The 10,786-nt window shown below is 55.2% G+C and overlaps 1 protein-coding gene across 6 annotated transcripts in view; it reads right to left on the bottom strand.

Moving 5' to 3' along the window:
* Positions 1-4: 4 nt before the first annotated feature.
* ZNF710 (zinc finger protein 710) overlaps positions 5-10,786 on the bottom strand; it is a 51,065-nt gene continuing 40,283 nt past the window's right edge. For 5 of the 6 annotated variants that reach the window (XM_077828038.1, XM_077828041.1, XM_077828043.1 and 2 more), the window contains 4 exons: positions 5,816-7,290; positions 4,464-4,655; positions 3,760-3,934; positions 5-992 (listed from right to left, as the gene is read on the bottom strand). In XM_077828038.1, coding sequence (XP_077684164.1) covers positions 820-992; positions 3,760-3,934; positions 4,464-4,655; positions 5,816-7,264 — 1,989 coding nt within the window. In that variant the 5' untranslated portion in view covers positions 7,265-7,290 and the 3' untranslated portion in view covers positions 5-819. Of the gene's footprint in view, positions 993-3,759; positions 3,935-4,463; positions 4,656-5,815; positions 7,291-7,510; positions 8,452-10,786 lie in introns of all 6 variants that reach the window. The other variant, XM_077828040.1, reaches the window with a different exon arrangement.

Below are 10,786 nucleotides of genomic sequence, written 5' to 3'. Positions count from 1 at the left end.
GAGCCTCCCCCGGGGTCGATAAGAAAATACTCTCTGTGTACAGGGCTAGCTCCAGCTCAGCTTGGCAGCAGCATCTCGCCCTTCCCCTCCGGGCTAGAGCAAGTGGTCCTGGCCCCTGCGTGGGCAAAGGGGGGAGAGCAGGAGAGGCCCCCCCATGGCTATTTCCTGTGGTGGAGGGTAGCTGCACAGCCAAGAGGGGAGATAAAGTGGGACTAGCTGCAGTCCCCACCACAGCAGACTAGGGAGGAGGTAGAATATAATTAATGCTCATCAGATTCTGGACCATGCCTTTCCCTACCTGGGGAAAATATGGTGGCCAGAGAGCATCTCTTCTAGTGCCCCCCAGGGGCTGAGCCCAGGAGCCAGCGCTCCCTCCCAGTGCCGCAGCCTGAGCGCTATGCTCACCCTTAGACCGCAGGCAGGAATGAACACAGGGATCTCTGCTCTTCCCCCAGGCAAGGGGCAGGGGTGGTGAAAAAGGGGCCCTGAGAGGGGATGACCTAGGTGAGGGGCCTGCGGGCCTGCAGCAGGCCCAGTCTCACTCCACCCTGGATGGCCTGAGGAGTGAGTGGCACAGCACATCACCTCTGCAGGCCTATGGCTGAGGGCTACTACTTCCTGCAGCCCAGCTCCAGCCTGGCACTGCCAGGGCTCAGAGCCATCCCCGTTTCCTCCTTCACCATGGAGCGCCATGGGGCAGGCCCCGCTGAGCCTGGCTTTTGGTTCTGGATGCTGCAGCAGGGGACAGGAGCTTGTTTTCCCCATGTCACTCCCTGTCTTGACCCCGCACATGGCTGGGCCTAGGCCCCCATCTCTCGGCTACAACATGTTGTAATAGGCCATTTCCTTCATGGCCTGCTCGGTCAGGGCACTCTCGTCTGGGGGGTTGCCCACCCCTGCGTAGTCATAGGCATTCTCCTCCTCGTACTCCTCCATTTCCTGCTGGGAGTCTAGCTCCACGTGCTCCGCCCCGGTCAGTTCCATCATGGGATCTGGGAACGACACGACACGACACGTGGGGTCGCAGGCCAGGGTGGCTGGGCAGTCGCATGCATCGCGCCATGCGATGCGGAGCACGGCCCAGCAGCACAGCCGGGGCAGGGCATTTCTGACACCCACCTACCTTGGAGAGCTGGCCCTGAACCCCCAGGGTTGAGTAATGTGTGGCCAGCTGGGGAGCTGGACACCTGTCTCTGATGTTCCTGATAGTGGGGCTTTCATATTAGTGGACAGCCAGGGACGGGGAGGCTATCATAACCTGCCAGGAAAGGGGAATGCAAAGGAGGCAGCCCCTCCCCCCGTGCTCTGACCCACATCTGCAAGACCCCTTCAAGGCCCTGGAGCAGTGGCAATGCAGTGCTGCGCCTGACCGTGGGAGGTGGTTTTCATCAGAACGGCCAGACTGGGTCAGACCAAAGGTCTCTCCAGCCCAGTGTCCTGTCTACCGCCAGTGACCAATGCCAGGTGCCCCAGAGGGAGTGAACCTAACAGGTAAGGACCTAGTGATCTCTCTCCTGTCATCCATCTCCACCCTCTGGCAAACAGAGGCTAGTGACACCATTCCTCACCCATCCTGGCTAATAGCCATTAATGGACTTAACCTCCATGAATGTATCCAGTTCTCTTTTAAACCCTGTTATAGTCCTAGCCTTCACAACCTCCTCAGGCAAGGAGTTCCACAGGTTGACTCTGTGCTGAATGAAGAACTTCCTTTTGTTTGTTTTAAACCTGCTGCCCATTAATTTCATTTGGTGGCCCCTAGTTCTTATATTATGGGAACAAGTAAATAACTTTTCCTTATTCACTTTCTCCATACCACTCATGGTTTTATAGACCTTTATCACATCCCTCCCTTAGTCTCCTTTTCCAAGCTGAAGAGTCCTAGCCTCTTTAATCTCGCCTCATATGGGACCCGTTCCAAACCCCTAATCATTTTAGTTGCCCTTTTCTGAACCTTTTCTAATGCCAGTATATCTTTTTTGAGATGAGGGGACCACATCTGTACACAGTATTCAAGATGTGGGTGTACCATGGATTTATATAAGGGTAAGAAGATATTCTCAGTCTTATTCGCTATCCCTTTTTTAAGGATTCCTAACATCCCGTTTGCTTTTTTGACTGCCGCTGCACACTGAGTGGACATCTTCAGAGAACGATCCACAATGACACCAAGATCTTTCTCCTGATTAGTTGTAGCTAAATTACCCCCCCCTCCCCCGCATCATATCGTATGTATAGGTGGGGTTATTTTTTCCAAATGTGCATTACTTTACATTTATCCACATTCAATTTCATTTGCCATTTTGTTGCCAATCACTTAGTTTTGTGAGATCTTTCTGAAGTTCTTCACAGTCTGCTTTGGTCTTAACTATCTTGAGCAGTTTAGTATCATCTGCAAACTTTGCCACCTCACTGTTTACCCCTTTCTCTGGATCATTTATGAATAAGTTGAATAGGATTGGTCCTAGGACTGACCCTTGGGGAACACCACTAGTTACCCCTCTCCATTCTGAAAATTTACCATTTATTCCTACCCTTTGTTCCCTGTCTTTTAACTAGTTCTCAATCCATGAAAGGATCTTCTCTTTTATCCCATGACAACTTAATTTACGTAAGAGCCTTTGGTGAGGGACCTTGTCAAAGGCTTTTTGGAAATCTAAGTACACTACGTCCACTGGATTCCCCTTGTCCACATGGTTGTTGACCCGCTCAAAGAACTCTAATCCATTAGTAAGACATGATCTCCCGTTACAGAAACCATGTTGACTTTTGTGTAACAATTGATGTTCTTCTATGTGTCTGACAATTCTATTCTTTACCCTCATTCCCCTGGCCCACGGTGCACTCTAGGGCCCAGGCGTCAGGCTTTGTAACACTGTGCCTGAGTGCCAGGCAGTGCAGGTGTCCAGCTGGCTTGCTTGCCCACTACCACCCTCCCCGTGTGATGGGCTGCCCCATGGCATGCTGCCATCTCTGGCACTTAGTGATTACAGCATAGACCCAGGTCAGCACCCCTGGTACAATGCACTTTGAGGGCCATGCAGATGGTTTTTCAATTGCAGTGGCATGGCAGAATCTCGGCCTTCATTAATGGGCGTTCAGTGCTAGCTGAGAACCCGTGACCCAGGCACCGCTCTTGGAGGGAGGCTGCAGTCACCTTGAAACAACAGCTCAGAGCTGCAGCTCCTCGTTCCTGCTGGAGGCTAGAGTCTGAACCCTAATGCTGACAATTAAGTGTCAACATCGTTAGCTAATTCACTGTGGGGTGCTTGAGCAGAACCAGCCAGCTAAAGCATCTCGCCATCCCTATGGGAGAGAGGGCCAGAGACTGGGAATACAGAATTCCATCCCCTAACAACGTCACCTCAGCCCTGGCCAAAGGGAGAGGAAGGCAGAGATGCACCCTTGATGCTACCAGAAACCTTAACTGCCCCCAAGCAGCTGCTCAAACCTCCAGCTTCCACTTGACAGCCTCTGTGCTGCAGTGACGTGCAAGACACAATGTCTGACATACATGCTGTGAGGGGGAAGGGGAAGCCTGGGGGCAATGCTGCACAACCCAATGGAGGGCTACCAGGAGCCTGGGTTAGTACAGGACTGGCACGTTCCAAAAGGCCCCTGCAGAGGAGCCGTGGTGCAGCCCTCTCCTCAAGCTAGCAGGTCACCAGACAACAGCAGGGTTTGGCCAGATCTCTTTGTGTGTGCCCTATCAATGCTGGCTTCCCCTTCCCAGGAGACCCAGCAGGCCACCGCACCCACCTTGGCTGTCCAGGCTGATGTCCATGACCCCATGTTTGACCTTCATGTGCCGGCTCAGGTTGCCTTTCAGGTTAAACTTGCTGGAGCAGTAGGGGCATTTGAAGGGTTTGCTCCCGGCATGCAGGTGCATGTGCCCCAGCAGGTTGTACATGCGGTTGAAGGACTTCCCACAAACCTGGGAACAACAGGCCACCAATTAGGCAAGCCCCATCCCTGTCACAGCACATGGTATCACCCCCCTCCCGCCCCCACTGCCAGCGGGCGGCTGCCTTCCACAGCCAGGCCTGCCTTAAGGGTCTGGGGTTTTCAAACGAGCCCCGCAGATCGACTATCCCTGTCCTTTCCACACAAACCTGAACTAGCCGCTCACGTTACGTCTCATCACTCCACCCCCCAACCCCCCTTCTGGCACTGGGCTGGTGAGACTGGGTGTGCATTTTGGTGCTCGTGAAAGCGAGGGGCTCAAACTCCCTGCCCAGCTTTGCCGGCAGGCCCCAGTACTAAGCTGCGGCCCCTGCTATTTCCACCTTGGCTCTCCAGAGCGGAGAGTGCAAGCCAGGCTGAACTGTTTGGTGCTGCGGATGTGGGGGCACTGGTGACCTTAGTCCAGGCTGGCTGGTGCCCTGCAGAGGTGAAGCATGGGCGTGTCAGCCCCAATGAAGGAGCTGCCCCCCAGAAGGGTTTTGGAGGCTCCTAGCGGGTACCTTGCATTTGAATGGCTTCACTGGTGAGTGCACAATCATATGGGTCTTGAGGGTCTGCTTCTGCACAAAGGTCTTGAAGCAGATGTGACACTGGTACGGACGGACGCTGGTGTGTATGAGCATGTGCCGCTTCATGTTGGCCTGCAGGGTGAACTCACGCCCGCACACCTCACACTTGAATTCCTTCACACCCTGCAAGGGTCACAGAAAAGAATGCCACACAACTTGGCTCTGAATTGGAGCGTGCATATTTAGTGGGGACCAGCTCAAAGGACTGCAGGGGGGGCCCCACCTCCTCGTCCACTGAACAGGAGGCTCCCTGCATGGAGCACACCACCACCTCCTCGGGCCAGCGCAGCCACGTTCAGCGGCATGCGTCTCCCCCAGTAACCGGGGGGCCCGGGGGGGAAATCTAAGGACTTGCCTCTGCTCCGGAGATAAACTGCTGTACAGGACACCGAGCATATGGAACAAAGCCTCAGTGCAACCAACTTGTCTGCACCACCCTCAAAATCTTTCCTGCTTCCTTCCCTGTCTTCTGCATAAACAGACACAGGGATCCCCCCAAAGCATACCCACCTTCCCTGCGAGCTGAGCCCAAGGGCTGGAGAGCCTATGTGGGGAATCCTTCTGCCCACGCCCCCTTTTACTCCTGGCTCCCCCGCAGCAGAGCAAGAAGTGCCTCTGGGGGCACATTCGGCACCTCCTTTGGCAGGAGAGTAAGAACCATTCCCTTTGGGCCTGGGCTGCAGGTGCCCCAGCTGGCTGGAAGCTCCTGTTCCATTGCAGTGGACATGCATGGCCGGGGGAGAAAGCAGACTGCTCAGCCCTGCCTGAGCCCCATGGGCAGACCCAGCGCCCTCTGGGGAAGGGGCATGGCGAATGAGGGGGCAGACTGGTCTCTAAGACGAACACCAGGAGCGTTGCATTCTGCTTTGCACACTGTCTGAGCTGAGAGAATTGCTTCCCCTAAGAGGCAGAAAACACTCCAGTCTCAGCCTCTGGGCCAAGGTCAGAGTGACAGAGTAGCTGGCCAGCCCCACTGCACCCATATTGCACTGTTCCTGCCCCACAAGCAGGGAAGGCCGATCCAAGAGCCCCCCCTAGGAGGGAAGGGCGGTCACACAGGCCCCTGGGAACTCAGACTGGGCATGATGATGTCCTTTTGTCCTACCAACAAATGAGTAATCAGTGCAAACCAACGGCCAGCTCTAATGGCTAGATCCCTGCCTAAGCCCGACCCCCAATGGGGACAGTGAGTGCTCTAAGGAAGGGAAATCGTTCCCTCCCCCGGCCCCCGCACACTGCTCTCCGGGGCAGGGAAAGCCCTTGGGCTCAGCGGCTGCTTGCACCTTGTGCGTGAGCGAGTGCTGCTTGAGGTGGTGGATCTGGCTGAACTCCATGCCGCACTCGGTGCAGACGAAGGGCCGGACGTTCTGGTGCTTCAGCATGTGGTTCTGCAGCTGGCTGCGGTAGGGGAAGGACTTGCTGCACTCCAGGCACTGGTAGAGCGTGGGCCCCTGGTGCGTGGAGAGGTGACGCTTGAGCTGCGTCAGCGTGGAGAAGTCCAGCCCACACTCCACGCACACGTGGCAGCGCCCATTCTCGTGCTTCCCCTCGTGGGCCCTCAGCTCGCTGGGGTAGGCGAAGCCCCGGCCACAGAAGTGGCAGCTGTACGGCTTGGTGTCGCTGTGCAGCAGCATGTGCCTCTTCAGGTGGCTGGTCTGCGTGAAGGCTTTGCCGCACACCCCGCACTTGTGCGGCCGCGTGCCCTGGTGCGTCAGGAGGTGCGTCTGCAGGTGGCTCGGCTGCTTGAAGAGCTTGCCGCAGTGCGGGCAGGAGTGGGGCTTGATGCCGTTGTGGCCCAGGATGTGCGTCACCAGGTTGTACTTGGAGGTGTAGGATTTCTCACACATGCGGCATTGCCAGCGCTTCTGGCGGTCCCCCGCCTCCACCAGGTAGGAGTCGTCGATCTGCACATTGATGTCCAGCCGGTCCAGCTGGGCCTTTTTGTTGCGTTCTGTGTGGACTCCAGCCGCGTCTGCGTCAAAATCTGCTGGCTCCTGCCACGTAAAGCCCTGCTCGCTCTTCCCCTGCTCCGACGATTCTGGCACGGGTGCCTCCAGAGATGCAGCGTTCGCCTCGAGGCTGCACTCGCTCCCGAGGGCCTCCGGCCCCGTGCTTGCTGGGGCCCCACCCGTGCTGGCCTCAGCGTAACCGACCTGGATGGGGTCCGGACAGCTGTGCTCGTAACTCCCCAGGCCCTCGGTCTGCTGCACATGTCTGCGGAGGCGCCGGGGCTTCCTGCTGAAAGCACTGAGGTCAATCATCTTCACGGCACTGCTCTGCACCGGCTTCTCGCAGCCGGACTCCTCGAGGCTGGGCGGGTGGCTGCTCGGCATCTCCTCCTTGCTGTCGCCAGGGACAGACACTTCGTACACCACCTCCTCGCCTGCACTCGCAGGGTTTTCATACTTGACCTTGGGCACCAGCCTCACTGGGGGCCGCTTCCTCCTGCGGGTATGTTTTTCAAATGGAGTCTCTGCCTCCAGCCCCTCCTCCTCTGGTGCCTCAGCTGGGACACAGCCTTCCTTCTCCAGCCGGTAAGCGCTTTCCGGATCCTCTGGTTCCACCGTGGCAGTGTCTGCAAGTTCATTTCCTAGCCCCGGAAAGAAGCCTCCGGGGCTGATGGTCGCGCCAAAGAGCTCGTTCTCGGACACCAAGCCCAAGACAGCGGCCTGTGCCAGGGACAGCACCACCACCGCATCTGTCTGAGTTCCAGAGTCGGTGAAGCGTTCCATCTCACCCCACGGCTAGGCTGTCATCGCTGCAGGAAAGAGAGAAGGGCTCGTTAGCCTTTGTCAGAGCTGCATCCCACCCCACGAGCCCAGGCAGGGACCCAGTCTGCTGTCATTGTGGGTGGCAGCACAGAGGTGCTGGCTAGCAGCCACGCCCTGATCACTGCTCTGGGACGACGGCTTCGCTAACAAGCGGAGACCAACATTATCAAGAGTGACCACTGATTCTGGGTGCCCAACTTGGAACACCTGGGCCTGATGTTCAGAGGTGCTGAGCGCTCCACTCCAGATGAAACCCCTGGGAACTGTGGCGCTGAGCCCCTCGGAAACATCAAACTCCGCGTTAAGATGTAGACCCAAGAGGGAGCAGTCCCTGGGACAAGCGGAGTCCTTGGGGTCTCTCTCGCACTCCAGTGCCACCTTTCATTCGTGTTCTGTGCCAGCTCAGCCAGATGTAGCTGTCTGAGTGCTGGGTTTCCAGTGGTGGGGTGGGAGAGGAATTCTGAACCAAGCCATCATCTGAGATGCTGTAAAACCTCAGCTTCCCCAAATCCCTGTAAAACCCCCCGGGCAGGTTTCAAGGAAGGGTCAAGAAAGCTAAACGTGCGAACAGTTTATGAGCTGCCTGAAGTTCCTTTCTCTCACAAGGCAGGGCGAGGGAAACATAACACTGCAAGGGCCGGGGAGCCAAAGGGACTCGGCCCAAACCCTCTTCGGGGGAAGCACTGGGAAGTGCCCCAGTGTACCTGGTGTTCTAGACTGACCAGACCCAAGCAGAACGTACTAGGGGGATTTTCTGTTTAGGTTCCCCTGCATGTTCCTCCCCTGGGGGCCCGAGGGGCTGGTGAAGAAGGGCAGGCTCAGCCAAGTGCTGCGCCGCATTCCCAGGCAGGACACTCCGTACAGGAGCCAAGCCAGCCCAGGATGCTGCTGCCTCTTGCTCAGCGGCAGATGAAGTCTCTGCTCTCTAGCTTTTCAGCCTCTGTTTCCTTGCAGCCCACTCCACCTCCAGGCTGGGGGCCTCCCCTTTCCCTTTGGCCTTCATTAACTGCCCCTCTCCCTTGATCCAGAGTTTCCCCAGCAATGAGTGTGCCTTGTTTTAAGGGAAGTTCACTTGTTGATATTTTCTCTGGTTTCCTTCCCTTCGGCTGCACATCCAGGGCCTGTGCTGGCTGCAGATTGATAAACTACTGAACAGAAGACAAAGAGAAGGTCATAGAGCTAATTACAATAACCAGAAGTTCTTCTGAAATTAGTAAAATAAAGACAGGGTACTTCTAAGGGTACGAGTGGCTGAGATACAGCAAGGCAGCACCCAGTGGGCCACAAAGTCACCACGCTTGAAAGCATCCAAACTCACATGCCCCTGTACTGAAGTGTCTGATCTCTCCCCAAGTAGGTATGCTCCCAACGCCCCTGCAGGCAGGGCAGGGCTGTGAGCCGCATCATACAGAGGGGACCTCTGAGGCCCAGAGACACTAAGCTCACACAGGGTACCTGTGGCAAGGCCTGGCACTGAACCCAGATCTTCTGAGCCCTTATCCATGCCCTGACCTCCTGACTTCCTGGGAAAGAACTGGCCCAGGGGCTCTCTGAATCGCCCGGGGGGATTTGTAATGAATCTGGGAACACTGGGCAAGGTCAAATGGCTGCCATGGCTAATGGCAGACAGCCGGCCAGCGTCCATTCTGAGCACACTCACGGAAAGGCGGATATGGAGGGCAGTCAAACAATTACATCATGGCAGGATAATTCATGCCAGTCCCCAGGGTTTTACTGGGAAACAGGGTCTCAAACTACCATTTTTGAGGAGGTTACAGTTTGGGTGATAAAAGGGGCATTGCTGACATAACGTACATCAGCTTGGTCCCACCCGATAAAAAATTATCTCTAAAAATTTAAATATTGGAGGTTTTTAGTGGGGCCCTGTGAGGATCCGCTCCCAGATCAGCGCCAGTCTGTGTCTTTATCCGAGAGATGGAAGAAATTCTACAGTTACTGCAGGTCAGACCTGCAGAGGACATAAAAATGAGTGAGTGGTAAACGATGACAGTGGCAGGCCAGTTATCCAAGCTGACCTGGACTGCTTGGTAAATGGGGCTCATTTGAGCAAACTGCATTTTAACACAGTCACTCAAATTCATACGTCTCAGCCCAAAGACGAGAGGTCATGCTTACAAGGTGGGAGGCTGTAGCTTGGAATGCAGGGACAGCGAGAAGGAGAGAGGAGTAACGGGAGATAACCAAGTGAACACGAGCGCTCAAGGCAATGCTGCAGCTAAGAGGGCAAACCCGGTACTTGGATGCTTAAATATGCAGAGGAATATTAAGGAAGAGCAGGAAGATGGTGTTACCTCTGCCTGCAAGTTAGCGAGCCCATCACTAGATACAGGCTCCAGTTCTGGCATTCACACTTGGGGAGGGCTCAGAAGAGAGTGACGAGAACAGTCTGAGGTCTGGAAACCTTCCATACAGTGAGAGAGAAGAAACTCAGCCTCGTGTATCCCAGAAAAGGCTAAGAGGTGCCTTGCTCAGGATCTTTAATGCCTATGTAGGCATTAAAGCTCATGCTCAAATAAATTGGTTAGTCTCTAAGGTGCCACAAGTACTCCATTTCTTTTTGCGAATACAGACTAACACGGCTGTTACTCTGAAATATGTAGGGAGGAGATTTCTGATAGCAGAGGGCTCTTTAATCAAGCAGGAAAAGGCAGAACAAAATCCCATGGCTGGGAGCTGAAACTGGACAAACTCAGACTAGAAATAAGGTGCTGCTTTTTAAGCAGTGAGAGGAATTAGCCACTGGAGCCACTTCCCTAAGGACCTGGTGGATTCTCCGGCACAAAGGCTTTAAATCCAGACTGATGCCTTTCTAAAACGGTGCTCTCGCTCAGCCAGGAGCGATGGGCTCAGTGCAGAAACTACGGGATTCTGGGTGCGGTGCTATGCAGAAGTCACACGAGAGGAGTCTCTTTCCAAAGAGCCCCAGGGAACACAGCAGCATTCTACAAGTACAGTCCCAAGTCTGCCAGAGATACAGCCCAGTCTCAAGTTCACCTTGCTAGAGGCCACAGCCCCGAACGGGACACTGCTTAGGGCCCGATCCTGTTCCCACTGCAGCCTAGGAGCAGAAGCAGGTGCATCTCTTTTCCTGCTGGACACTGCTGTTGCTTGTGCTGTTCCGTGACCACGAGAGAGAAGCCTGGAACCCAGCTCCGCAGCCAGGGAGGAGGAGGAAGTGTTCGGAGCAGGAGAGAGGCTCACAACTGGACCAACCCACTCAGGATGGGATTTACGCTTTTTAGCTTCAAGTGCATCCATCTTCTTTCATTGCCCCCCCCGACGTATTTGTTCCTCTTTTCTTCCCAACGTTTAACTAAAAACCACCACCCAGGAATTCAGCTGCCTTCAAACTAATACAGAAGGTTCAACAGACTGTTTAAAAAGTACATTTTGACTATCCAGGGGACCGCCTGTGTGCTTAGAGGGCCATGGTCCCAGAGCTCTCTCTAAACTAGCTTCTGA

Source organism: Eretmochelys imbricata, chromosome 10, assembly GCF_965152235.1.
Source record: "Eretmochelys imbricata isolate rEreImb1 chromosome 10, rEreImb1.hap1, whole genome shotgun sequence".
NCBI classification, from domain to species: domain Eukaryota; kingdom Metazoa; phylum Chordata; order Testudines; family Cheloniidae; genus Eretmochelys; species Eretmochelys imbricata.
Note: the sequence above shows the minus strand (reverse complement) of the source record. Positions and strands in the feature narration are given on the sequence as shown.